The sequence below is a fragment of the Hippopotamus amphibius genome, chromosome 2 (assembly GCF_030028045.1).
Source record: "Hippopotamus amphibius kiboko isolate mHipAmp2 chromosome 2, mHipAmp2.hap2, whole genome shotgun sequence".
NCBI classification, from domain to species: Eukaryota; Metazoa; Chordata; class Mammalia; order Artiodactyla; family Hippopotamidae; genus Hippopotamus; species Hippopotamus amphibius.
The window spans coordinates 8,380,344-8,405,801 of NC_080187.1; the positions used below are offsets into that span (position 1 = coordinate 8,380,344).

The window sequence follows — 25,458 nt, forward strand, 5'->3', positions numbered from 1 at the left end:
ATAAAATTGAACAGAAGAACCCTTATACCCCTTCTGAGGAGACAGAGAGGGACCTCTGTTTATCCAGGAAGAGATGCATTAATGCTGAAGCACAAGTCGGAGGCCTCAGAAAATAAGATATTTCATGTCACAACTAGACACAGGACTGTATTTTTAAGTTGCTATTACTTAACATTGTTCTGAGAATTCACTTAGACAAGAAAAGAAAACGAGGTATAATATTGGTAAGAAGGATGCAGAGTGGGTCTTCCCTGGTGGCGCAGCGGTTAAGAATCTGCCTGCCAATGCAGGGGACATGGGTTTGATCCCTGGTCCGGGAAGACCCCACATGCTTTGGAGCAACTAAACCTGTGCACCACAACTACTGAGCCTGTGCTCTAGAGCCCGCAAGCCACAACTACTGAGCCCACATGCCACAACTACTGAAGCCCACACACCTGGAGCCCGTGCTCCGCAAAAAGAGAAGCCACCGCAATGAGAAGCCCATACACTGCAACGAAGAGTAGCCCCCGCTCGCCACAACTAGGGAAAGCCCGTGTGCAGCATCGAAGACACAACGCAGCCAATAAATTAATTAATTAATTTTAAAAAAAGAAGAAGGATGCAGAGTTATCTGCTGGCAGAAATCATGGGAATCAACGGAAAACTATTAGAAACATTAAAACCTTTGGTAAGGTGGCAGATATAAAACAAACACATACAAACGAAGAAGACTTTCACATGGCAACAATAACCAGATTCTAGGAAGGCAGCTCCACTGTTTCCCAGTGTACACGGGGCTGGGACTCCCCACCCTGTAGATTCTATTTATTCTACTCTACCCACTGCTGGTAACAGCATAAGAGCAAAAAATTAAAGAGGTTTGTAGCTAGTTGCCAATAGTTTCTGTTTACATGGGTCTTTCTAAGGGAAGGCTCTTGAGAGTACTGGGAAGGCTTGTTTTTTAAGTATTTGAACCATTTCCTCCTTACCCCCATTCTTGAGAGAACTGACCATTCATGGTTTAGGGAATGCCCTTCCAGATCCTCTTCCACACACACACAGGCAAGCGTGGACTGTAAGCAGATAAACCCCTGGTCCCTTGGCAGAGGCCTGGGGAAGTAAACACACTTTCAATGATTCTACTTCTTTGGTGTTTAAGAACACATATCGGAAAGAACTTTAGAGACCATCCAAGGCCAGAGTCTAGGTCCCTCATTTTGGGATTGAGATGCTCCTTTAAACATAGCCATCAGGGCTTCCCTGGTGGTGCAGTGGTTAAGAATCCGCCTGCCAATGCAGGGGCCACATCGGGTTCGATCCCTGGTCCTGGAAGATCCACATGCCCACGGAGCAACTAAGCCTGTGTGCCACAACTACTGAGCCTGTGCTCTAGAGACCTCGAGCCACAACTACTGAAGCCTGTGCACCTAGAGCCTGTGCTCCGCAACAAGAGAAGCCACTGCACTGAGAAGCCCGTGCACCGCAAAGAAGAGTAGCCCCACTCACCGAAACTAGAGAAAGCCTGCATGCAGCAACGAAGACCCAACACAGTCAATTAATTAATTAATTAATTAAAAAACAAAACAAAAAACCCACAGCCATCTGGAGTGGGCAAGGCCACCAACTAGCCACACTGAATGAGCAGAAACAGGTCTCTGGATCCCTATCCAAACGCTCTTCCCACTACACACACTGTCTCTCGGGCACCAGCCCAGACTGGACTCTGCGCTTGAACCCGGGTGTGCTTTTCTTTGTTATATTGCAATGATCACCTTGACAAAGTAAAGCAAAATGACTCAGATGAGTTTTGGAGCCAGAGGGCTAAGGTTCAAGATCCCTGCTCTTCCACTTCCTAGCTGTGACTTTGGGCAAGTTATTACATCTGCGTCACAGTTTCCCCATCTATAAAATGGGGATGACCACACAGGCCTCAGAGAGTTACTGTGAGGATTAAAGGATTTAATGGGTGTAAAGCACTTAGTTCAGTCTTAGAATGGTACTTAGCACTGCCAGCTATCAGCAGCACCATCAGCATCTATTTTAAAGGTATCTGTCCTTCCTAATAAGGGAGAATCCAGTGATTTCTCATTGGTTTCTTATTGCTCCCCCACGGAGTCTGTGATAATGTCTTGGTTCTCCAGTTTGTTTCTCTCCACTCAACAGTAATGACTTATTGAACACCTGCTACGTGCCAGACATCCTTCCAGGCATTGGAAAGACCACGATGGACAAGCTAAAGAAGATTCCTGCCCTTAAGATGCCTACACCTGATGCGGAGGGGAGAGACAGCCAATACACACAGGAGATAAACAAGATCGTTCTGGGGGGTGCTGAGTGCTCAGAGGAAATTTTAAAGGTTAACGAACTAGAGTGTGACAGGGGTTTGGGAGAAAGTCCTCCGAGGAGGTGACAAGGAGGAACCAACCCAGTGAAGATCTGGGGGGAGAGTTCTCCAGGCATAGGAACAGCAGGTGTGAGGTCCCCAAGTCAGGGTCAAGGATGGGACAGTCTAGGAGCAGGGAGACTGAGCAAGCTCAGCAGCGGAGGGAACGGCCCAGGCTGGTCTTTAAGGCAGCAATGACTCCCGAAGACTCCACACGTCACTCGCTGTACTCAGCTCCTTGAACACTAAGCCTCATTCATTCACCTTCAAACATGACAACTCCCTCCCCTCCCTGCACCCTCCCTCCCTCTGGCATCGGGCATAAAATAATGATTTAGCAAATGCCTGCAGGATGAATGAACCCCCTGAGAGGCACAGCTGAGCAGTGCTTGCTGGGAGTGAAACGCAGCTCTATTCAAGGCTGAGTAAGGTGAGCCCACCCCGGAGCTCTCTGCAACCACCCACACCGGCCGGCCTCCTGGGGCCACTCCTCTCCTGACATCCCCCCCCCACCACCAAGATTCAGAAGCCCCAGTTCAAAAGTCTCAGAGCCTCTTTCACAGGGATTGCTAGGGAGAGAGCTCTCTCTATTCTTAAGGAACGTGACAAGTAAACTATGGCTATTCTGGCCAGCGCAAGTTTGCAAGCCAGAAGGATCTAGAAATGCTTTTTCCCTAAACTCTGCTTATTCAGATTCAATGAGGAGTGTGGTATTATGTGGAGGTCCACATACAAATGCTCATATCCAAAGTTTCTGCTATCCTAGCATTTCTCTATATACTAACTTTTAACCAGCGTCTGGGATATCACAGCCTTAACCAAAATACTTTTAAAAGCTCTTATTAAAGAAAAAACTCAATCAATAATTCAGTCTCAATGAGGAAAAAGTACCCACATTTATTCAAGACTTGCTATATGGAATACATTGTCCTAAACATTGTCCATGCATCATCTCATTTAAAGCTCACAGTGACCCTCACAGATTAATAGTATAATCATTCCCATTTTACAAAGGAAGAAACTGAGGCCCAGAGAAGTTGAAGTGTCTAGCAATTGCACAATAAAATGCCCATAACCACATGAAGTCTGTGGAGGATATTTTTAAAAGTATAAATCAATTTCTTGACCTCCAGGAACTTACAGTCCTGTTTGGGAAAGAAGACATTACACCTGAAGCATAAAAGTCATCAGACCCCTCACGCAGTGCTGGTGCGAAGGTAAAATGGTGCAGGCCGCTTTGGGAAACGATCTGCCAGTTCCTCTAACTGCTAAATGCAGAGCTACCATATGATTCAGCAATTCCACTGCTAGTTATACACCCAAGAGAAATGACAACATAGGTCTACACGAAAACGTATACATGAGTGTTCACAGCAGCATTATTTATAATGGCCAAAAAGCAGAAACAACCCAATGTCCATCAACCTGATGAATGGATAAATAAATGTGGACTACTCAGACAATGGAAGGTTTATTCAGCTATAAAAAGGAATGAAGTACTGAGACATGTGACAACACGGATGAATCTTTAAAACGCTGTCAAAGATGCCTGCCACCAAGGACCACATATTGTGTGATTCCAATTACATGAAATGTCCAGAATATGCAAATCCATAGAGGTAGAAAGCAGATGAGCAGTTGCCTACGGTTGGGGGGATGGGGGAGTTGGGAGTGATGTCTGAGGAGTACGGAGTTTCTTTTTGCGGTAATGAAAGTGTTCGAAAATGGACTGTGATAACAGATGCACAATTCTGTGAATATACTAAAAGCCATTGAATTGCACACTTTAAGTGGGTGAATGATATGTATGTGAATTATATCTCAAGAAAGCTGTTTTTAAAAAATCATCAGAGAATTTTTGATGAAAACTTCAAACAAATAAATACAGTTTTGCTTAATATGGAACTGTTCATAGTGTCTTCGTGTGAAGACAGGTACCCTGGCTTACCCCTGTAAAATATGTTATCTAAAATTGTAGAGTACTATAATTCTGTATCTAAATTGTACTTTGCAGAAGTGAGAGACCAAACTAGAGACCCCAAATTGTCAGGCACAGGGCAAGAACAGGGTACCACTCCCTACTAACTGCTGAATGACAACTGCTTAGTCTGAGAATGTTTCTAATGAAGTTTGCTTTTTGGGCGGTGGGAAGGGGAGAGAAGGGAGGAGGTCACCAGCGTTAGAATGCATGGAGATGGGTGAACGATGGCTTGGTTGCGTTGCCCTGGTGAGCACACCCAGACGTTGCAGAAGACGCAAATGTCCAAAACTTGGACTGCTGCCAATATCTGACGGGAGCATGTGATGATGAATGCCTGCTATCCGAGAAACCAAATCCTGACCCCACACCCATAAAGATGCTGGACAGAGTTACAGGAATGACAATTCACTTTTTCTTTCACAGGAAATCCTCATTTTCGATTTTCCTTTCTCCCCTATCTTTCATAAGGTTTAGAGTGAAATGGTTAAGGAGCCAGAAGCTCTAAAAGAAAGCCTCACTGATCTTAGAACTTTGATTAGTAGAAAGAAAATCTCAACCTGGGGACAAAAAGAAGTTAGAGATAGGAGTTTCCGGCCATACTTTAGAGGCAGCAGTCACTTCCCCTCAGCTCCAAAAGGTTGCCTACAGCATGGATAAAACGAGCTGTGAAGTTACCAAATATACACAAATAGAAAAATCAATGAAAAAAATGGGCTCCAAAACAATTCTTCTCTTCTTCAAATCAATAGCTTATAACAGTAAATACTATTTGGCTATATCAATATTTTGAAACAAAAAGACCAAACAGAGACCCCAAAAAATGATGAAGCGGCAATTAATCTCCCAGGACAGAAAGCACTACTGTTTCTCACAAGTATTGTTGAATAAGACTTTTTTAAACGAAAAGACTCAAGGACGAGGACCATTTTTGCATAAGATAAGCACGCAGTTATTTGGGAAGCAGTTTACATTTGAGAAACAGAGAGAGAGAGAGAACACTGCCCTCATACATTACCAACAGCAGCAGACCTCATCTGTGAATATTCCATTTTGTCTGCCAGTCGGTATCTGTTTCTCTGCAAAAACCCTGTCGTCTTCCTATGTGGACTCTATGATGACTGCAGTAAATCTTCCCTGAACTGCAGGGATGGAGCATAATAGGTATCTACCTTGATCCTGGCAGGAACCCAAGATGTGGCCAGTATCTTAAATTGGTACATGTAGCACTGAATGGCTCCAAATCACATTTCTTGACTTAAGTGGGAGTTTACCTAAGGACTAAAGGGTTAGGGAAAATACACTTTGGAGAAAGGGGAAAAGAGTGTTTCATATAATCCCAGAAACCCAGAGCAGACAAAAGGTAGTCTAGTCTAGTGGTTCTCAAAGGTGAGTGACTTTTGCCCTCCAGGGGACATTCAGCAACGTCTGGAGGCGTTTTGATCGTCATGATTGGAAGGTGCTACCGGCATCTAGTCTAGAGGGGATGCTTCATATACAACCTACAACGCGCAGGCTCACCCAGCCCAACGTGTCAATAGTGCCGAGGTTGAGAAACCCTGATCTAGTCCATCTTATAAAGAAACTGAACCTGAGAGAGATCCAGGGACTTGTCTACGACAGCAGTGGTAGAAATCACCTAACTTCCAATGTCCAAGATTCTGACCAGCCCAATCTGTTCTGCTCTAGGATTTAACTCGCTACAGGTCTTCAGGTCTCAGATGTTTACAAATGTGTAATCTCACACAGCATGACAAGGCCACAGGCTCAAGCCCCCTCTGGAACCTTCAATACAGCCATTCGGTAGGTGTTCAACTGACAGAAGACAAAAGCCTCCTGGAAGCTTTCAGAAGGCAGGAAGTGCTCCCCCCACCCACACGGCCTAACACACACAGAAGTCTAATTTCAGGAGGACTGTTACCTTTTCCCAAATCCAGGGCACTGGTTACAATAAGATGCCAGGAAAAGAAAACATCCTGTTGGGGTCTGGGCTCAGGATCAAGCACAGGAAGAGGGTGGAGCCCCAAAGAGAAGAAATACTGAAAATCCAGAAGAAATGGCTGAGTTTGTGCACATTTTCACCAAATATGCAGACGGGGTGATCTTCTCCAGTCAGCCTTCCATACTCTACAGAACAGATTCTGCGTCTTATGTTTTCAAATTGGTTTATTAGTCCTGCAATCCCATTATGTTTTGTTTTCCATTTCCCTGGCTGGGCTGGCCCGCTTTCCACTCCGTTCTGTTGCTTCACATTACCTCCTGTTTGAATTCTTGGTTCATCATTTTTATGTTTGAGCATGATTTAAATTGTTTGCCCTGTATCTGTCTTCTTCCAGAATAAATCCTTTACCTGAGGCTTTATGCCACGCTTCTGTCATTTTTCCACATTAAACATTTACAAAGTTCCTGTGCAGAGTTGTTTTGTTTTTTGGGATTTTTGTCTTTCTTTTCTGCTTAAATCACCTAGTCTGGTCGCCTATTTGCATCAAAATGCATAGGTGGGCTATCTTTGCCCCCTCATCATTTACTTAGGTATTATTTGAACACTGGCCTCAGAACATGAGTTGGTTCTGTGTTGGGACAGTGGCCTTTGCCCAGCCTTCCACTAGGGGATGGGTAGGGGAGAGATGACTGGTTAAATCTGTCTCTCCAAACTGTATAACTGAGGGTATATACTGGCATCTAGGAGGGGGTATCCAGTATCAGAAACAACGACCTTGGCCTTCACTTGATTTCCTGCTTCAGAGTGAACTACTGAGCTAACTCAGCATGAAAGTCCTGGATTTGGGATGTCCCAAATATTTTTTCCCATCTCTGTCTAATCGGGCTTTTGTTTGCTGCCTAGACAGCGAGCCCTAGGGCTCCAGCAGACTGTTTCCCTTCTTCTTTCAGCAAGCAAGCAAGAAAAAAGTGGCCCAAAGAGCCTGTTGTTTCTCTCTAAGAAACTAGGCAAACTAGGGTGTGGTGGTCCCCAGCCTCTGGCTGGTGGCCACTCCCCCGCTGTCTTCCTGGAATGCAGTTCCTGCAAAAGATAAAGTCCTAGTTTTAAATGCTAAGTCTTATTTTCTACAATAGATGTGTGGTAACTGACTCAGCAGGCCTAGGAGAGCTGAATCTATCTGCAGTGGAATCCCAAGTCATCAGCAGGGAACACTGAAAGCCCACCAAGTGCACGTGGAAGAATCCTCAACAGCTTCAGGAACTGGCAGTGCCAGGTACCTCTGGAACTTAAAGGAGTGGGAGAAGGTATAAGGCATTTGGTAGGAATTTAAGAAGGTACATCTAGATCCCTTCTACCCCTTCCCATCACTGGGTGACAGTCCTTCTCCCAACACGGAAGAACACTAAAAGTTTCCTCCTCAGAGAGTGTAGCGTGTACGGGACCCCTGGACTGGGCACAGGAGTCCAGTCTGGGAGTGTGTATCTCACCCTGAAAACGGAAGGACGAAATGACTATATGTAAGGATTGTTGAGAACTACCCTCCATCCCTTGGCCCTTTTCTTCCACTCAGACCCTGGAATTCTAGCAGCCAGGCTTTTACTTCCCAGGAGAAAGAGATTTCTCTGGGGAATGGAGCCCAAGAAGAAAACCCCGAGATACTGATGTTGGGGATCCCCCAACAAACAGCCCACCCAGATCAGGCCCATCTGCAAAGTCGGAGCTCCCAACCAGTGTCTGTGTCTCTCGTTCTCAGTCACAAGCAGCCAGCCAGGGTTTGCTACAGATCTGCGGAAAGTTCCTACGTGGAAAACAGAGACCAAAGCAAACAAAACAACAACAACAACAAAGCATGGAGGGGGACTTCCCTAATGGCACAGTGTTAAGAATCCGCCTGCCAGTGCGGGGGACATGGGTTCAATCCCTGGTCCGGGAAGATCCCACATGTCACAGAGCAACTAAGGCTGTGTGCCACAACTACTAAGCCCATGCTCCGCAACTACTGAAGCCCGTGTGCCTGGAGCCCGTGCTCTCCAACAGGAGAAGCCACCGCACTGAGAAGCCCACACACCACAACAAAGAGTAGCCCCTGCTCGCCACAACTAAAGAAAGCCTGTGTGCAGCAATGAAGACCCAACACAGCCAAATAAATAAATATTAAAAAAAAAAAAAGCATGGAGGAAACAGACTATGCAGAGTTGTGTCTTGTTTTTTTAAAGATAGAGACATAAAAGAAGATACCACATCCATGAAAAAACAATAGTTATAAAAAGGAAAACTCAAAAGAACTATTAGAAAATGTTACAGAACATGACAGCAGAAATTTAAGTAGAAGGGTAAGGCAAGAAATAAGAAGTGTTGGAAAGGACATGGAGGAAAGGAAATCCTCATACATTCTTGGTGGGAGTGTAAATCCATGCAGCCACTATGGAAAGCAGTATGGAGAATCCTGAAAATACTTTTAATATTTAATGTCAATTTAATAATTAACTTTTAAATTAATATTTACTATTAAGAACAGAACTACCATATGATCCAGCTATCCCACTTCTGGGTATTTATCCAAAGAATACAAAAACACTAATTCAAAAAGATATATGCACTCCCAAGTTTCACAGCAGCATTATTTATGATAGCCAAGATATGGATACAACCTAAGTGTCCAGTCCATCAACAGGTGAATGGGGACTTCCCTGGCGGTCCAGTGGTTAAAACTCCTGCTTCCACTACAGGTGGCACGGGTTCAAACCCTGGTTGGGGAACTAAGATTCCGCGTGTTGTGTGGCAGGGCATAAAAAACACAGAACAAAAAACAGATGAATGGATAAAGAAGATGTGGTTAATCAACTGTACTCCAATAAAAACTAATTTAAAAATAAAATAAAATAAAATTCAAAAACCAAAAACAAAAAAATAAAAATAAAAAAGAAGATGTGGTGTACATACACACACACACACACACACACACACACACACACACACACACACACACAATGGTATACTATTCAGCCATAACAAAAGAGGGCATGCTGTGGGGGTACACAGAAGTAGAAACATAGTATTGTACACATGAAACATATAATGCTATAAACCAATGTTACCTCAAAAGAGAATAAATTAAAAAAAATTCAAGGGTGAAAAAGAGGGAGGCAACAGGACAGACTTCTGGGTTGATAAGTCATTTGTTCACCAAGGGAGCAGGAGAAAGACTGATCATTTTTTGGACATATTGCTTGAAAAAAATAATAAATAAACAAAAGTTACCAAATTAAATTAAAAGAAGGGTTGGAACATCAGTTGAGGAAATCTCCTGGAAAACACAGCAAAGAGCCTAAGAGGGAAAAAACTGAAAAGAAAAGAAATTTAGAGGACCAGTCCAAGAAGTTCAAGACCTGAACAGCAGGAATTCCACCAAGAGAAAACTGAGAATAAATCATTGTGAAATTATTTAAGAAATCTTCCCAGAAGTAAACACCATTAAGTTGCCAGAATGAAGGAGCCCAGTGAATGTCCAGCAAACTGTGGCCCAGGGGCCAAATTCAGCCTGCAGCCTGTTTCTGTATAGACCTTAAACCAAGAAGGGGCTTACATTTTTAAAGGGGTGGGGAAAAAAAAGAAGTGGCAGAGATCATACATGAACCACAAAAACTGAAGTATTTAAACACATGGCCCTTTATAGAAAAAGTTTCTGGACCCTGGTCTTGCACAATGGGTAAGAACAGACAAATACCAAGGCAAATTGCTATGAAAGTCCAGAACACTGGGGACACAGTGAAAGTTTCAGAGGGGACGATATGGGACATATACAAAAGATCAGGAATCCAGTGGCTTCAAAAACTTCTCAAAGGCAACACTGGAAATTAAGATGACAGTGGAGCCAAGTCTTCAAAATTCTAAAGGCAAACAATTTCCAGTGTAGAATTCTATACTCCTCCAAACCATCAACGAAGTATGAGTGTAAAATAGATGTTTTCAGACATGCAAGGTCTCAATAAAATTACCTCCCTTTTCTCAGAAGCTCCTGGGAGATGGGCTCCATCAAAATAGGAGAGAGTAAACCAAGAAAGGAAGACATGAAATACAGGAGACAGGATAATTCAAAACAAGAGAGGTGAGAAAAATTCCAGGAGGATGGTGAATGGAAGTGCAGGGTACCAAGGGTGCACTAGGGGAAGGTAACCAGTCTCTGCAGGAACATGGCTTTATTTTTACCACATGGTCACCATGTCCAGTGCTCTTCACTCTGTTGTGTAGAACCAGATTTCCCTGTGGTATCATTCCGTGTAGTGCATATCTGCTGGTGACAAATTCTTTCAACTTTTTTTAAAGTGTTTATCTTGCTTTGCTGCTGAGGGGTATATTCTCTGGGTATAAAATTCTAGGTTAATATTTTGTATCTTTCAGTCCTTTAAAGACATTGCTCTGCTGCCTTCTAGCTTACCTTGATTCTGACAAGAAATCTGCTGCCGTCATAATCTCTGTTCTGTACATAATGTGTCTTTGCTCTCCGGCTAATTAAACACTTTTTATCATTGCTTTTAAGCAATTTGGGGTATGGTGTGCCTTCGTGTAGATTTCTTCACGTTGCTTATGCCTGGCACTCACTGAACTTCTTGGATCTGAAAGTTCAGAGTTATCATCAAATTTGGAAAACGTTTAGCTAATATTTCTCTAAATATTGCTTCCGACCCCCTCATTCTTTTCATATATATATATATATATATATATATAGACACACACACACACATATATATATTAGGCTCCTTGAAGTTGTCTCACATCTTGCTGATACTCTCTTGTTTTAATTCCCCCCAAATTTTTTCTGTTTCACTTTGAATAGTTTCTATTCCTTTGACTTTGAGTTCACTAATTTTTTCTTCTGCAAGGTCTAACCTGTAACCCTAATCTACAATAGAAAGCATTTGCGTAGAGAGGTAAAAACAAAGATGGCAAGAGGTTTACAATTTTTCTTTCAACTTTCTAGTATGTTGGAAATTTTTCTTAATAAGGGATGGGGGGAGCAGAGGAAGAACGAGTATTACCTCTGAGAAACTGACAAGATCTTTCAGTCTCAGTGAAAGCTTGAAAAAGCTTATTACTCTACCTAGAGTTTCAAAGTTCCTTAAAGGGTAAGTAGGAGAAAGAGAGACACCCCACGACACAATCAAAACAGTAAAGTTCAAGGTGACCCCCCCCCCCACGATTATGTGAGGGAAAGCAAACCAGAAAACTCTCAGTGGCCACATGATTGCCTCATCTTAAAATCCTGAAGCACTTTTGGATTTGATGAGGTCTGCCATGATGAGGTCTGTCAACTGAGTAATTTTAAGGGCTTCGCCTCACAGTAGTCTATTGCCGAAAGCCTACAGTGTGAAATTCACATGAAGCAGAGGAAGACTCTTGATCAGAGCCAAAGCTTTATTTTCCTCAAATCCCTAGCAACTAGTACCAACAATATTGATGTGTCCAGAGACCAGGGAAAGGCCTCTCTCCTTCAACTCCTGGCTACACCAATGCTCAAGAAGATAGATGAAAAAAAAAAAAAAAAACTATGAGAGAAGAGCGTCAGCAAGTCCTCTTCATCCCGTCACTCCCGGAGTAAGGGCTCTGAAGACCATCTAAGCCTAAAGATTCTTCCTTTCCCCCTCAGCTGCCAAACAGAAGCAGCTTTGTTCCTACTACCATTAAAGGAAGGGCATGAGGATAATCTGAGACTGGATTAGAATCAGCTGGAGAGTCCTGCGCTCCCTCTAAATGCAGTATAAGCAGCCTTCCTGCCCTCACTATTGTAGCACCCTAGTAGCTTATCCTTGTCGTTGTGAATCTATGCTGGCACAGAACGTGAAAATAATACTGTTTGTCCCAACAGCCACGGAGAAGGAAGAAGGTGTGCCAGTGCCATTCATCCAGCAGACTGGTACAATCTGACTTCCTGCTCTGGATGAATCTGGACTAGATGCTCCTATGATTCTTCCCAGAGCCAAGATTCTGTGATCTGACGGCATCTTGACACAGCGTGTAGAACACCCAAATCCTCAGAGCCTTGCATCAAGACTGACTACAATCACTTCCTCACTTTCTTCTCAAAACAATCCTGAAAAATGAGGTTCAGACAGGCAAGGACTGACTTTAAGACACTGGGGAAACACCACAGCGAGAATAAGTCCTAAAAAGTTTCTAGCTGCCAAGCCCCCCAGCCTGGAGAGTAGAGACTCATTCCTGAATGAAGGCTCATACTTGCTTTGGGATGATTTGAGGGTGGGCCCTGGGAGCCTCAAAATCATAGTCACTGCTCTGCTTGCCTCCCTTCCTGCCTGACTCTCAAGCCTTCTGGCTTCTCTTCCTGTGCCCGGATGTAAATGTCGGTGTCCCTTGGGGGTGAACCCAGGCCCTCTTCTTACCCTGAACCTCTCCTCTGCGATCTGACCCACTCCTACAGCTACCAACACCTGAAGATGTCCCGACTCCAATCTCCAGCCCGGACCTCCTGCACGTCTGCCCTTAGTCCATAGGCACCAGAAACAAAATGCCTACCAAAGGAAACCTTCCCCAGCAAACCTGCTTCTTCTTCATTCATACCTCAGTGAACGGCGCAGCCTTCCAGTAGGCTGCCGAAGCTGGAAAACTGGGAATCTTCCCCAATTCCTTCTCCTCATCCTCTGCATCCAATCAATCACCATAATCTGACACTTCTACCTCCAAAGACTCCTTCAAGTCACTTTTCTCTCCATCTGCTGCTACTTCTCCATCCTTGGCACAGATCACCATTCCTGCCGCCACCACCTCCAGCCTGGACCACCACCATAGCTCCTAACTGAACCCTCCATCCAGTGTCCACACAGCAACGAGAGGTCTTTCTAAGCCAGACCCTAACCATGTCTCTTCCCAACTTAAAACCTTCAGTGCTGTCCCAGTGCTCCTGGAACAGGGATAAAGGTCCTTCACAAGGAAAAGAAAGCCTCGAGCTCCTCTCCAACTTCCCTCTGCATACTCCTTCGGCCCCCAGCTCCAGCCAGGCTGAACCTTCCTCATTTTCTTGCCAAGCCTGGACATTTCTCTATGTGACTTACTCTCCCACAGGCCCCATCACCACCATCCTCCTCCTGGCCAGCTCCACCACATCCTCCGCGTCTCCCTCGGCCTCCCTCACTCCCCAGGCCTTGTTGGGGGCTCTGCCACGTGCTCCATCATCACACCATAGTGCCCCTCTCAGGGCACTTACCCCGATGCATTACCACTGCCTGTCTGAATCCCACTAGGACCAGGTCTGCCTATACACCATTACATCTGCAGCTCCTGCCCAGCTTCTGATGCATAGGAGAGACTGCATAAATGTTGGTTAAGTGAATAAAAACACTTGGTCCCAGAACCAACCAAAGCATGCCGAAATGGAAACGAGCCATGATGTATGGTCCTGGGTTTCTCTGACATCTCGAAAGTCCTCCAAACAAGTCTGCTGGTGACTCTGATTCAAACCTATCTCTTAACAGCTAGGCTCCAATGGTTTTTTTTAAAAATGTGTATGTTTTTCTCTACTTTTCTCCATATCTCTCTACATTCTTTTGTTCCCAAGAATAACATAGGCTTTCCTAGTGCAATAATTACTTAATATCTCATTTACTTCCTACAAGGTCAGCTCTTAGGCCAAATCATTAGTAGACATTTAAAGTGAAATATCAATGGCATGTAAGAAACAGAAAGAAAGGAATATCGGAAATCTGCCCTGTGAGAGCTTGCGATTTGAGCATTAGTAGTTATTCTTACTTTGGAGCCCCAGAGATATATATTAAGATCAGATCAGTGTATATCAAGCAAACTGCTTTGTGTTAACCAACACAAACTTTCCCAAAGAGCACTGAGCGGACAACAGCTGGCTGTTATCTGGTGATTACTAGATCCCGTGTCTATCGAAACTAGGAGTCCATTTGTTTCCTTGACTCTCTTAAGGACTTACTCATAACCATGAGCAGACAAACATCTCAGTAATTACATCTGTAAAATAATAATAACCCCTTATAATGACTCATTGTTTTCTGTGCAGTTTTTTGAATTATTATTTAATGCAAGCCTTCAAAGCATTCTGTGATGCTGGGATTAGAATTTCCAATTTAAAAAGAGGTTAAATAACACATCCAGGTCACCCAGCCACTAGGGGATGGAACAGGGGCTGTCGGCTGGATATGCTGACTTCCAGTCCAGAACTCTTTCCATTCCACAACACTGCTTCTTGCTGACTTTTTTTTTTTAATTTAATTTTATTTATTTATTTTTTTTGGGGGGGTACACCAAGTTCAATCATCTGTTTTTACACACATATCCCCGTATTCACTCCCTCCCTCGACTCCCCCCACCACCCTCCCTCGAGTCCCCCCCACCCTCCCCATCCCAGTCCTCTAAGGTATCTTCCATCCTCGAGTTGAAATCCCTTTGTTATACAGCAACTTCCCACTGACTATCTATTTTACAGTTGGTAGTATATATATATCTGTGCTACTCTCTCGCTTCGTCTCAGCTTCCCCTTCACCCCCCGCCCCCTCCCAAACCTCGAGTTCTCCAGTCCATTTTCTGCATCTGCGTCCTTGTTCTCGTCACTGAGTTCATCAGTACCATTTTTAGATTCCGCACATGTGAGTTAGCATACAATATTTGTCTTTCTCTTTCTGACTTACTTCACTTTGTATGACAGACTCTAGGTCTATCCACCTCATGACATATAGCTCCCTCTCATCCCTTTTTATAGCTGAGTAATATTCCATTGCATATATATGCCACATCTTCTTTATCCATTCATTTGTTGATGAGCATTTAGGTTGCTTCCATGTCCTGGCTATTGTAAATAGTGCTGCAATGAACATTATGGTACATGTTTCTTTGAGGATTATGGTTTTCTTTGGGTATATGCCCAGTAGTGGGATGACTGGATCATATGGTAGTTCTATTTGTAGTTTTTGAAGGAACCTCCAAATTGTTTTCCATAGTGGCTGTACCAACTTACATTCCCACCAACAGTGCAGGAGACTTCCCTTTTCTCCACACCCTCTCCAACATTTGTTGTTTCCAGATTTTGTGATGATGGCCATTCTGACCGGTGTGAGGTGATACCTCATTGTGGCTTTGACTTGCATTTCTCTGATGATTAGTGATGTTGAGCATCTTTTCATGTGTTTGTTGGCCATCTGTATGTCTTCTTTGGAGAAATGTCTATTTAGGTCCTCCGCCCATTTGTGGATTGGATTATTTGCTTTTTTGGTATTAAGCTGTATGAGCTGCTTGTATATTTTGGAGGTTAATCCTTTGTCTATTGTTTCATAGGCAACCATTTTTTCCCATTCTGAGGGTTGCCTTCTTGTCTTGTTTATGGTTTCTTTCGCTGTGCAAAAGCTTTTAAGTTTCATGAGGTCCCATTTGTTTATTCTTGATTTGATTTCCATGATTCTAGGAGGTGGGTCAAAAAGGATCTTGCTTTGATGGATGTCATAGAGTGTTCTGCCTATGTTTTCCTCTAGGAGTTTTATAGTGTCTGGCCTTATATGTAGGTCTTTAATCCATTCTGAGTTTATTTTTGTGTATGGTGTTAGGAAGTGTTCTAGTTTCATTCTTCTACATGTTGCTGTCCAATGTTCCCTGCACCACTTATTGAAGAGGCTGTCTTTTTTCCATTGTATACTCGTGCCTCCTTTGTCAAAGATAAGGTGCCCATATGTGTTTGGGCTTACTTCTGAGTTCTCTATTCTATTCCATTGATCTTCCTTTCTATTTTTGTGCCAGTACCATACTGTCTTGATCACTATGGCCTTGTAGTATGGTTTGAAGTCAGACTTTAAAAAAAAAAAAAAAAAAAAGCATGGGGACAAAAAGCAAGTAAAACTCATACTTGCTGAAATTCAAATGAAGTCTTGGCTCTCTCCCCCTAACTTTAGTGCTAGCAACAGCCCTTCACAGCAGCAACTGATTGGAGCAATCAGATCAGAGGATCACCCAGGGAATTCTCCAAGCACTTCTCACAGAGCAGAGCCACTGGACTGGGGTTCACGATTTGTGGCTGCTGAGTTGCCAGTGATAACTACAGAATTTGGCCTGACTATTCCACTAAAGAAAAGATTCTTCATTAGCGGCCAAACACCTGTTTGTCTAAGAGGTATTATGTGCCAAAAATGCCAGAGGGAAAATCTTTTAGTGCACACTGAAAAAGCCCTTTCTGATCCCGTGGCAGGCATGCTCTCCTACATCTGACAGTAACATGTGGATGACCCCTGAGTCCCAGACTGTTTCTTCTGGAAAGTTTACCCCACATTAAACTACTTATCATAAGAGTGACATCTAGTCCAAAACAAAGAAGACCGTATTTAGAAATAAATGGCAAGAATACTGCATATTAAAAAACTACGAGGGGGCGGGGGACTTCCCTGGTGGCACAGTGGTTAAGAACCTGCCTGCCTATGCAGGGGACAAGAGCTTCATCCCTGGTCTGGGAAGATCCCACATGCTGTGGAGCAACTAAGCTGATGCACCACAACTACTGAGCCTGCGCTCTAGAGCCCACAAGCTACAACTATTGAGTCCAAGTGCCACAACTACTGAAGCCTGTGTGCCTAGAGCCTGTGCTCTGCAACAAGAGAAGCCACCACAATGAGAAGCCCATGCACTGCAATGAAGAGCAGCCCATGCACTGCAATGAAGAGCAGCCCCCGCTCATCGCAACTAGAGAAAGCCTGCATGCAGCAACGAAGACCCAACATAACCAATAAATAAATAAATAAATATTTTTTAAAAAGAAATTTCACAGTTAAGAAAAAAAGAGTAAAAATAATATGTAGACTAAAATGTAAATTGAATGATCTAATTTAAAAATGGGCAAAGAGTTTGCGTAGACATCTCTCCAAAGAAGATATACAAATGGTCAATAAGCACATAAAAAATGCTCAACATCACTAGCCATTAAGGAAATGCAAATCAAAACCATAATGGGATACCAGTTCACACACACTAGGATGGCTATAATCAAAAAGACGGGTAATAACAAGCGCTGGTAAGGATATATGATACAGGAACCCTTGTACACTGCTGGTGGCAATGTACAATGGTGCAGTCACTTTGGAAAACAGTTTGGCAGTTCCTCAAAATGTTAGTTACCATATGTCCCAGCAATTCTATTCGTAGGTATCCATCCAAGAGAACTGAAAACTCGTGTTTTAAAAATAATAAACATAACAAATTCTTCTAATCCATGAACATAGTATATCTCTTCATTTATTTAAACTTTGCTATCTTTCATCAGTATTTTGTAGCTTTCAGCATGCATATCTAGTACACATTCATTTAGATTTACACCCAAGTATTTCATGTTTTCTGTGCTACTATATATTTTAGATTTCAATTTCTAGTTGTTCATTGCTAATATATAGAAATACAATATATTTTTGTAAATTGACTTCGAATCCTGCAACCTTGCTAAACTATCTGCAATGTTGCTTATCATACAGTTGCTCCCTTATTTGTGAAGCTAAGAATTTTTATTTTCACATTGCAATACAGCAAAGAAACTAAAATCTTAAAAGCAAATTTGTTAAAATGCCATTTCTCCCCCAGCTGATCTATAGATTCAAGACAATTCCAAACAGAATCCCAGAAAAATTTTTTAAATAGAAATCGACAAGCTCATTCTAAAATTTATACGGAGGGACTTCCCTGGTGGCACAGTGCTTAAGAATCCGCCTGCCAATGCAGGGGACACAGGTTTGAGCCCTGGTCTGGGAAGATCCCACATGCTGCGGAGCAACTAAGCCTGAAAGCCACAACTATTGAGCCTGAGTGTCACAACTACTGAGCTCACATGCCACAACTACTGAAGCCCATGCACCTAAGGGCCCATGCTCTGCAACAAGACAAGCCACCACAATGAGAAAACTGAGCACTGCAACAAAGAGTAGCCCCTGCTCACAGCAACTAGAAAAAGCTGGGCGCGCAGCAATGATGACCTAACACAGCTAATAAATAAATAAATAAATAAACTTTTAAATATAAATAAATAAATGTTTGGAAAAAAAAACAAAAAAAAACCCCAAACACTCTTAAAAATAAATAAAATAAAATAAAACTTATATGGAAAAGCAAATGAACCAAAAGAACCAAAACAATTTTGAAAAAGAAAAACAAAGCTGGAGGACTCACAATATCTTGTTTCCAGTCTTACTTTAAAGCTATGGTAATTGAGTCAGAGTGAGTGTTAGTGAAAACATACATATAGGTCAACCAAATAGAACAGGGAGTCCAAAATAGACCAACCCAAAGATGGTCAATTGATTCTCAACAAAGAACAAAGACAATTCAATGGGGTGGAATGACAGTCCTTTCAACAAATGGTGTTGGAACAACTGGACACTCAGAAACAAAAAAATTTACATACACACAAAAATGAACTTTGGTCATAACTCACAATGTATAAAATTAACTCCAAATGGATCAAAGATAAAATATAAAGCCTAAAACTATAAAACATCTAGAGGAAAACATAGGGAAAAAACAAACATAGATAATCTTTGTGAATTGGGTTAGGCAAAGATTTCTTATTTAGGATATGAAAACTACAATCTATAAAAGAAAAAATTGATAAACAGGACTGCATAAAATTTAGAATGTCTGCTCTTTCAAAAAATACTGTTAATAGAATGAAAAGACAAGTCACAAACTGAGAAAAAAATTGTAATTCATGTGTCTGATGAAGCAAATGTACCCAGAATACATAAAGACCTCTCAAAACTCAATAATAAGAAAACAGACAACCCAATAAAAAATATACAAAAGATTTGGCCATTTCACCGAAGAAGATATACAGATGGCAAATAAATACCTAACAAAATGCTTAACACCATTAGTCATTAGGAAAATGCAAATTAAAATCATGAGATACACTACCTCCGAGAACGGCTGAAATTTTTTAAACTGACAATACCAAGAACTAACAAGGATGCTGGTAAAAAATGCAAAATGGTATAGCCAGTCTGGAAAACAATTTGACAGTTTCGTATAAAGTTAAACACACACTTTTCACACAACCCATTAATTCCACTCCTAGGTATTCACATATCCAAGTGATATGTTCACACAAAACCTGTGAATGCTTCTAGAAGCATTATAGAAGCATTTGCAATTGCCCAGCGCACGAATAACTGCAATGTCCTTTGGAGAAACAAACTGTAGAGCATTCATACCACAGAAGAGTAGTCAGCAATGAGACGGGACAAAGTACAGATACATGCAACACGAATGATTCTCAAATGCATTACGCTAAGTTAAAGAAGGCACATTCAAAATGCTACATACTGCATGATTCCATTGATACAACATTCTGGAAAAGGCAAAGGTATAGGGACAGAAAACAGTTCAGTGGTTTCCACAGGCTGGGGCGGTGGGAGGGCAGGATGACTATAAATAGATAGCACCAGGGAACTGGGGGGGGGGTGATGACCTGTTCTGTATTTTGATTACGGTAGTGGTTATACGACTGTATGTAATGGCTGAAATTTGAAGAACTCTTCACTAGAAAGGATAAATTTTACATATGCAAATTATACCTGAATTTAGAAATTTTAAAAGTGCAACATGTATTTAATATATTTCAAAATATAATACTTAAATTATCTGTATGCTAACCAAAGTTTCTTTTTAAAAAAAGTGTAAGAACGAAGGAAAACTGCTTCAATCTAGGTGTCCAACTTCTGATACATCCTATGACTCTGCCCCATCTGAAAAAGGTATCTATTATATTTAATGCACAAATTGAAATTACAGTATTTTCCAAAAGAATGTGATTCTTATAAACTAACACGAGAAATTGGTAACAGCTAGGAAACAAGAAAAACAGTCCATTTTGTAATTCTTGTATCTTTGAAACACACCGACAAAACTTCAGGGAAGAAGAGTACATTCTGAACTACAACATGGATTTACATAATTGAAACATCATCTATTAACATAAACTACATATAAAATGCCTCAAAAAAATGAAATTCTCCTTTCTCTTACAATCTCTTTGCAAAGTAGAGAGCAGAAAAAAGAAAACAAAAACCCTACATTTTATAGACAGAAAATAAAGAAAAAAAAGTAAAGAAATGAGTAGAACTGGAAACAGAAGTTAGGTCAAGTTACAAATTATCCATGTATTCTTCAGATCTGTTCCTCCATTTTTCCAGCTCCTTTGCACCTCGTTCAAGAAGTCTACTCAAGACTCCACTTTCTCCCCCAAACCCTGGTCCCACAGGATAGAGGTAATCTATCTCTTCTTGAAATCCTCTAACACTTGTACTGACCCTCTTTGTGGATCTTTTCATAACAATGATATTGACAATTTACTGTGTCAAGAACTGTATTAGACTCTAACCTGCATTACCTCATTTAATACTCACAGAACCACACAAGGTAGGTGCTATTATTATCCATTTTATAGATGAATAAATTTGAAGCACAAAAGGATTCCATTATTTGCCAAAGTCATATAACTAATAGTGATAGATCAGAATTTTATCCCAGGTAGTTCAAATCCAGAACCCATTCTCTGAATCGCTATACGTGAAGATTAAGTCATTCATCCAACATTTATGAGGATTAAACACTAACTCTCACACTAAAGACAGACTTAAGAATAAGACCAGGTCCTACTCTCCCCTGAAAGAGGTTCTGGTCTAGTTGGGCGAGACCAACACAAAGAAGTACAATACACCGATTATACCCTGAGTGTGTTAGGGGAGTGACAGGGAGGGTGTCTCAGGATTGTCTGTCTGTCGCAACAGTGTGAGAGTGTTCTATATTTTAGTGTCCCTATATTCCCCAGAATTCCTACCAAGGTCTGAACAGATCTTTGTTGAATGAACAACTAACACTGACCTATCTCTTCTACTTTTGTTGTGTCTGTATCTACTGCCATTCTAAAACTCAACTTAGAAAGATGTGACAAAAGCCAAAAACTACATTTATCTTGCTCTCTATCATATCCTTAATAACACTGATTCATTCCATGAATATTTATTGACTGCCAACTATGACCAGCCACCGTTTTTGGTATAGGATACGGGAGTGAACATATCAGATAAAGACCATGCTCTTCCAGAAGCAACATTCAAGTGGATGAAAAAATCAAACAAAAGAAAAACAACAACAACAAAAACCAAAAAACTAAACAATATCACTTCAGATAATTTTAAGTGCTACAAAGAAAATAAAATTAGGGAATATGATAAACAGTGACCATGAGGTGTTAATTTAGATTGGGAAGACCAGGCTGTGAAGGTGACATTTAAACTGGGGCGTATTGGTTAAAAAACATCGTTATGGGGGTTCCCTGGTGGTCCAGTGGTTGGGACTCGGTCCTTTTACCGCAGGGGCCTGGGTTCGATCCCTGGTGGGGAAACTAGGATCCCATAGGACTCAAGGTGCATCCCCCCACCTCTCAAAATCTTTGTTTTACTTCTATTTTTAGAGGAAAAAGCAAAGCTAGAAACTCCATCCAAGATTAGGAGTCAGAATTAACAGAATTCTTTGTGTCACTGACAAAGAATTGCAAAAATATTTTTTCCAAAATTTATACCTAACTCAATTCTTATAGAAATAGAATGCTGTTCACACATTCACCAATTTTATGTAAAATTGGCTTGGTTTTATTTTCGTAACCAGTGCATTGCTTTATTTCAGAAAATAAATTTTGACCATATTGCATATTGATTTTTTTTATACTTGCCTCTAAATAAAAGGTGGGGGGAGGTGGCTACCTGCATGAACAAGGGTCAAGGCAAAAGGATGCCAAAACGTGATTTCTGTAACACCTGTTTTCAAGATTTTGTTTTAAAAGCAACTTATTCAAATATAACATTTTAAAAAATGTAACAAAACAAGCCACATTTCAACCCTTTAGAAACTGTACTGGAAGGAAATGTCATATCTAGAACAATAAAGAAAGTTATTTCTTACTAATGTTGCAAGGAAATGGACACCAGGTTTTTAAAAAATTAATTAACGCTGATTTTGGCAAGTCATTTAACTGCTCTGAGCCTCCATTTCTTTCCCACGGGTAAAATGAGGGTGTTGACATTAGAGGATCCCTACGGGTCCTTCCAGCCCTAAATGCTTTGATTGGCCTTTAAAAATAGAAGGTACGTGATTCAGAACCTTCCCCGCATGGGGAAGGCAGGTGTCATCGTGGACACTTTTTAAAAAACTTGCTCATTTTCGGATTCGGTTTTTATAACAATTTTCTTCTGGTGTAACAGGTCAGATAAGGTTGTACAATTGGGAATATTTTCTATATATCAAGGAAAAGAATAAGGAAGAAGAGACAATTATGATGCCTCAAAACGACCATTACAGTCAAAAACATCTGACGACCAGAGAGAGAGAGAGGGAGAGAGGGAGGAATTGCTCTAATATGAGCGAATCATTGGAAAGGAAACTGTAATTTCCACCATTTTTATTCTATTTCCTTTCTTATCCTCTCCCACAGAGAAAAGTCCACTTTTAATTCTCTTTCAATTTCAAAAGGGGTAGCAAAAGTCACAGCAATCCTCTCCTATTTTCTGTTTAAGAAACACCCAACATACTGAAGAGGCACTATTTGTCTACACGGATCTCCAAGCTTATTTAGCACTGAGGACTCCGGTTTCCAAATATTACCACCGTCAGCCCTCCCTCCGCTGCAGCCCACACTCTCCACCATCCATTTTTAAAAATCCATTTACGTTGAGCCTTTTATCCAAACCCACGAACAACCATTTCCTCCCTGCAACAGTGGTTGGAAGTGCCCGAAACCAAGCACCGGTTGAGTCCTGCAAACAGGGAGACTGCAGACTGCGGTGCTGGGCAGGGCCACTCCTCCCGCGCACACTAAGGCTTTCCTTGCCTCCCGGCTGATTTAAGACGGTTCAGGACCCTGATGAGACCCTGCCCTTGAAGCCAAGACCCCGGATCTGAAGGAGGCGTGAGGCGGCCTCGGCCCAGCACAGCCAAGCCTTTGGAAAACAGGCTTCTCTCTAGCCGCCAGGAGTGGCCCAGGCTGGGCGAGCGGCGCGTCTGATCCCGGGCGCGAGGAACCGCTCCCAGGTGGGTCTCTGCAGCCGGGGACCGCGGCTCCCGCTCCCAGGAGGGAGGAGGAAGGGGGAGGAGGGCGCAGGCCGGGATCTCGCTCGTCACGACTCACGAAGGAGGGTGGGAAAGAGGGAGGGACTGGAGACGGAAAAAGGAGAGGAATCAGGGAGCTTAGGGAATAAAGAAGGCGAGGGAAAGGAGACGGGAAATGGGGGGAAGGTACTGGGAGTGAAGAGGGGGTGCAGGGGAGGGTAGTGGGCTGCAGGGGGTCAAGGCTAGGTGAAGGGGGAGGGATGGAGCGATGGGGGTGGGGGGAGATGGAGGTAAAGAAGGAAGAGAGGGCCGGGCTGAAGGGGAGGGATGGGGCGAAGAGGGGAGGGATGTGACGAAGAGTAAGGGACGAGGCGAAGACGGGAGAGGTGGGATGAAGGGTAAGGGATGGAGCGAAGCGGGGGCAGGAATGCGGGAAGGGAAGAGCGGGGGAAGAAGGGAAGAGGGCGCGGGCCGCAGGAGGCCGGGAGGGACTTCCCTCCGAGGAGGGCGGCGCCGGAATAACGGGACCCTCCCAGCCAGGAGTCCCGGACCCGGCGGAGCGAGAGGCCGGCGCGGAGGCCTGGGCGCTGCGGGCAGGTACGGCGCCCGGCTTCTCCCGGGCAGCCGGAGCCGCCGCCTGCGGGGTGGACCCCGACTCCACTTACTCTCTCCGACCACCGCTTTGAGGCCAATGGGGGCCATCGCGCCGGGCGAGTTTCTGGGCTCCGAGCCTCGTCACGCGAAGCCCACGGACACCGCCGCCTCCCCGGGTGGGCGCGTTCCGCTGGAGGCAGCCAGCCGCCCCGCAGCAGCTCTCGGGATCGACTGACGCGCGGACTCGGCGCGGGGGCGCGGCGCGAGCCAGAGAGAGGCTGCCGACCCGCAGGCGCGCGCGCGCGGGGGGGCGGGACCGGCAGGGGCGGGGCCTCGCGCCATCCGTCCCCGTCCCCCGCGCGCCTCCGCCAATCGCACCGCGGCCCGGAGGCTCGGCCCCGCCCGCCGGGATGAGGCCGGACGCGAGGCGGTCCCTGGCTGGCGAGAGAGCCGCGCCCTCCCCATCACCTCACGCGCCGCGCGCGGCCGAGCCAGCGGCGCGCACCCGGGGCGCTGGATCCTGAGGTCCTCTCTGCAGCCTCCGCGTCCGAATCCCTGGCCTCAGGCTGCTGGCGCGTTGCATCCCACTGAAACCCCGCTACGGGTCTCTCTTACCTCTTTCTGGAGCCTTCCATCCCCCCCTCACTCCCCGCGCCCACAAGCGGAATTCAGAAGCTAGATCTCTTAGTAGTAGTACCCATTTCCCCAAACAACATGCCGTGAGGTTTATCGACACCATCTCTATCTCTTTGGGTACCCATATCCATAAATACACCATTCACTGAGCCCTTATGTGTCAGGCTCCATGCCTTCCATGCATCATCTCATTAAATCCTCAAAATATTGTAATTGGACATTGTTTTTAATCTCCATTTCAGATGAAAACAAATAGGCTCAGGAACTGAGCGCTAGACTTGCTCTCAGGTTGTGTATCATTCATCAGCAAATATTTATTGTTCTCCCCCTCCTCTATGTGAGCCGCTGTTCTAGGCGTTGCAGCTCCAGCCATGTACAAGGCGGACACGGATCCTAGTCTTTGGGCAGCCAAAGTCGAGAGATACCTAGGTCCCAATTCTAACAGGAATGTGCTGTAGGATGACTCTGGTCAGTATCTCCTTCCTGGAGTCCACATTTACCAAAGTGGTTCCAGGACAGTTTTTGCTAGATTTAGTTGATGGGGGAGATTGCTTTTGAAATATGGGACAGGCTTTAAAGAAAATGGCTTTAAAGAAAAATGAGTTGAGCTTATTAAAAGTCAAAAAGGACAGGAGAGCTGGTAGTCATAAAATCAATGAATACTCATGAAATTTTTGGAACAGCTCTGTGAGCCAGGTCCTTAATATTATTAGGAAATATGTTTTACAGATGAGGAAATTGAGATCCAGAGAAGATAAGTGCTTTGCTAGTAAGTGTCAAAAGAAAGATCTAATTCTAGAATCTGAGTTCTGAACCATTATTGTATACTACACAACAACT

At 43.4% G+C, this 25,458-nt stretch overlaps 1 protein-coding gene across 1 annotated transcript in view; it reads right to left on the reverse strand.

Annotated features, from left to right (window-relative positions):
• Positions 1-24,265, reverse strand: part of STXBP1 (syntaxin binding protein 1) — a 65,339-nt gene extending 41,074 nt beyond the window's left edge. The window contains exon 1 of the mRNA XM_057724809.1: positions 24,054-24,265. Coding sequence (XP_057580792.1) covers positions 24,054-24,090 — 37 coding nt within the window. The 5' untranslated portion in view covers positions 24,091-24,265. The remainder of the gene's footprint in view (positions 1-24,053) is intronic.
• Positions 24,266-25,458: the final 1,193 nt, after the last annotated feature.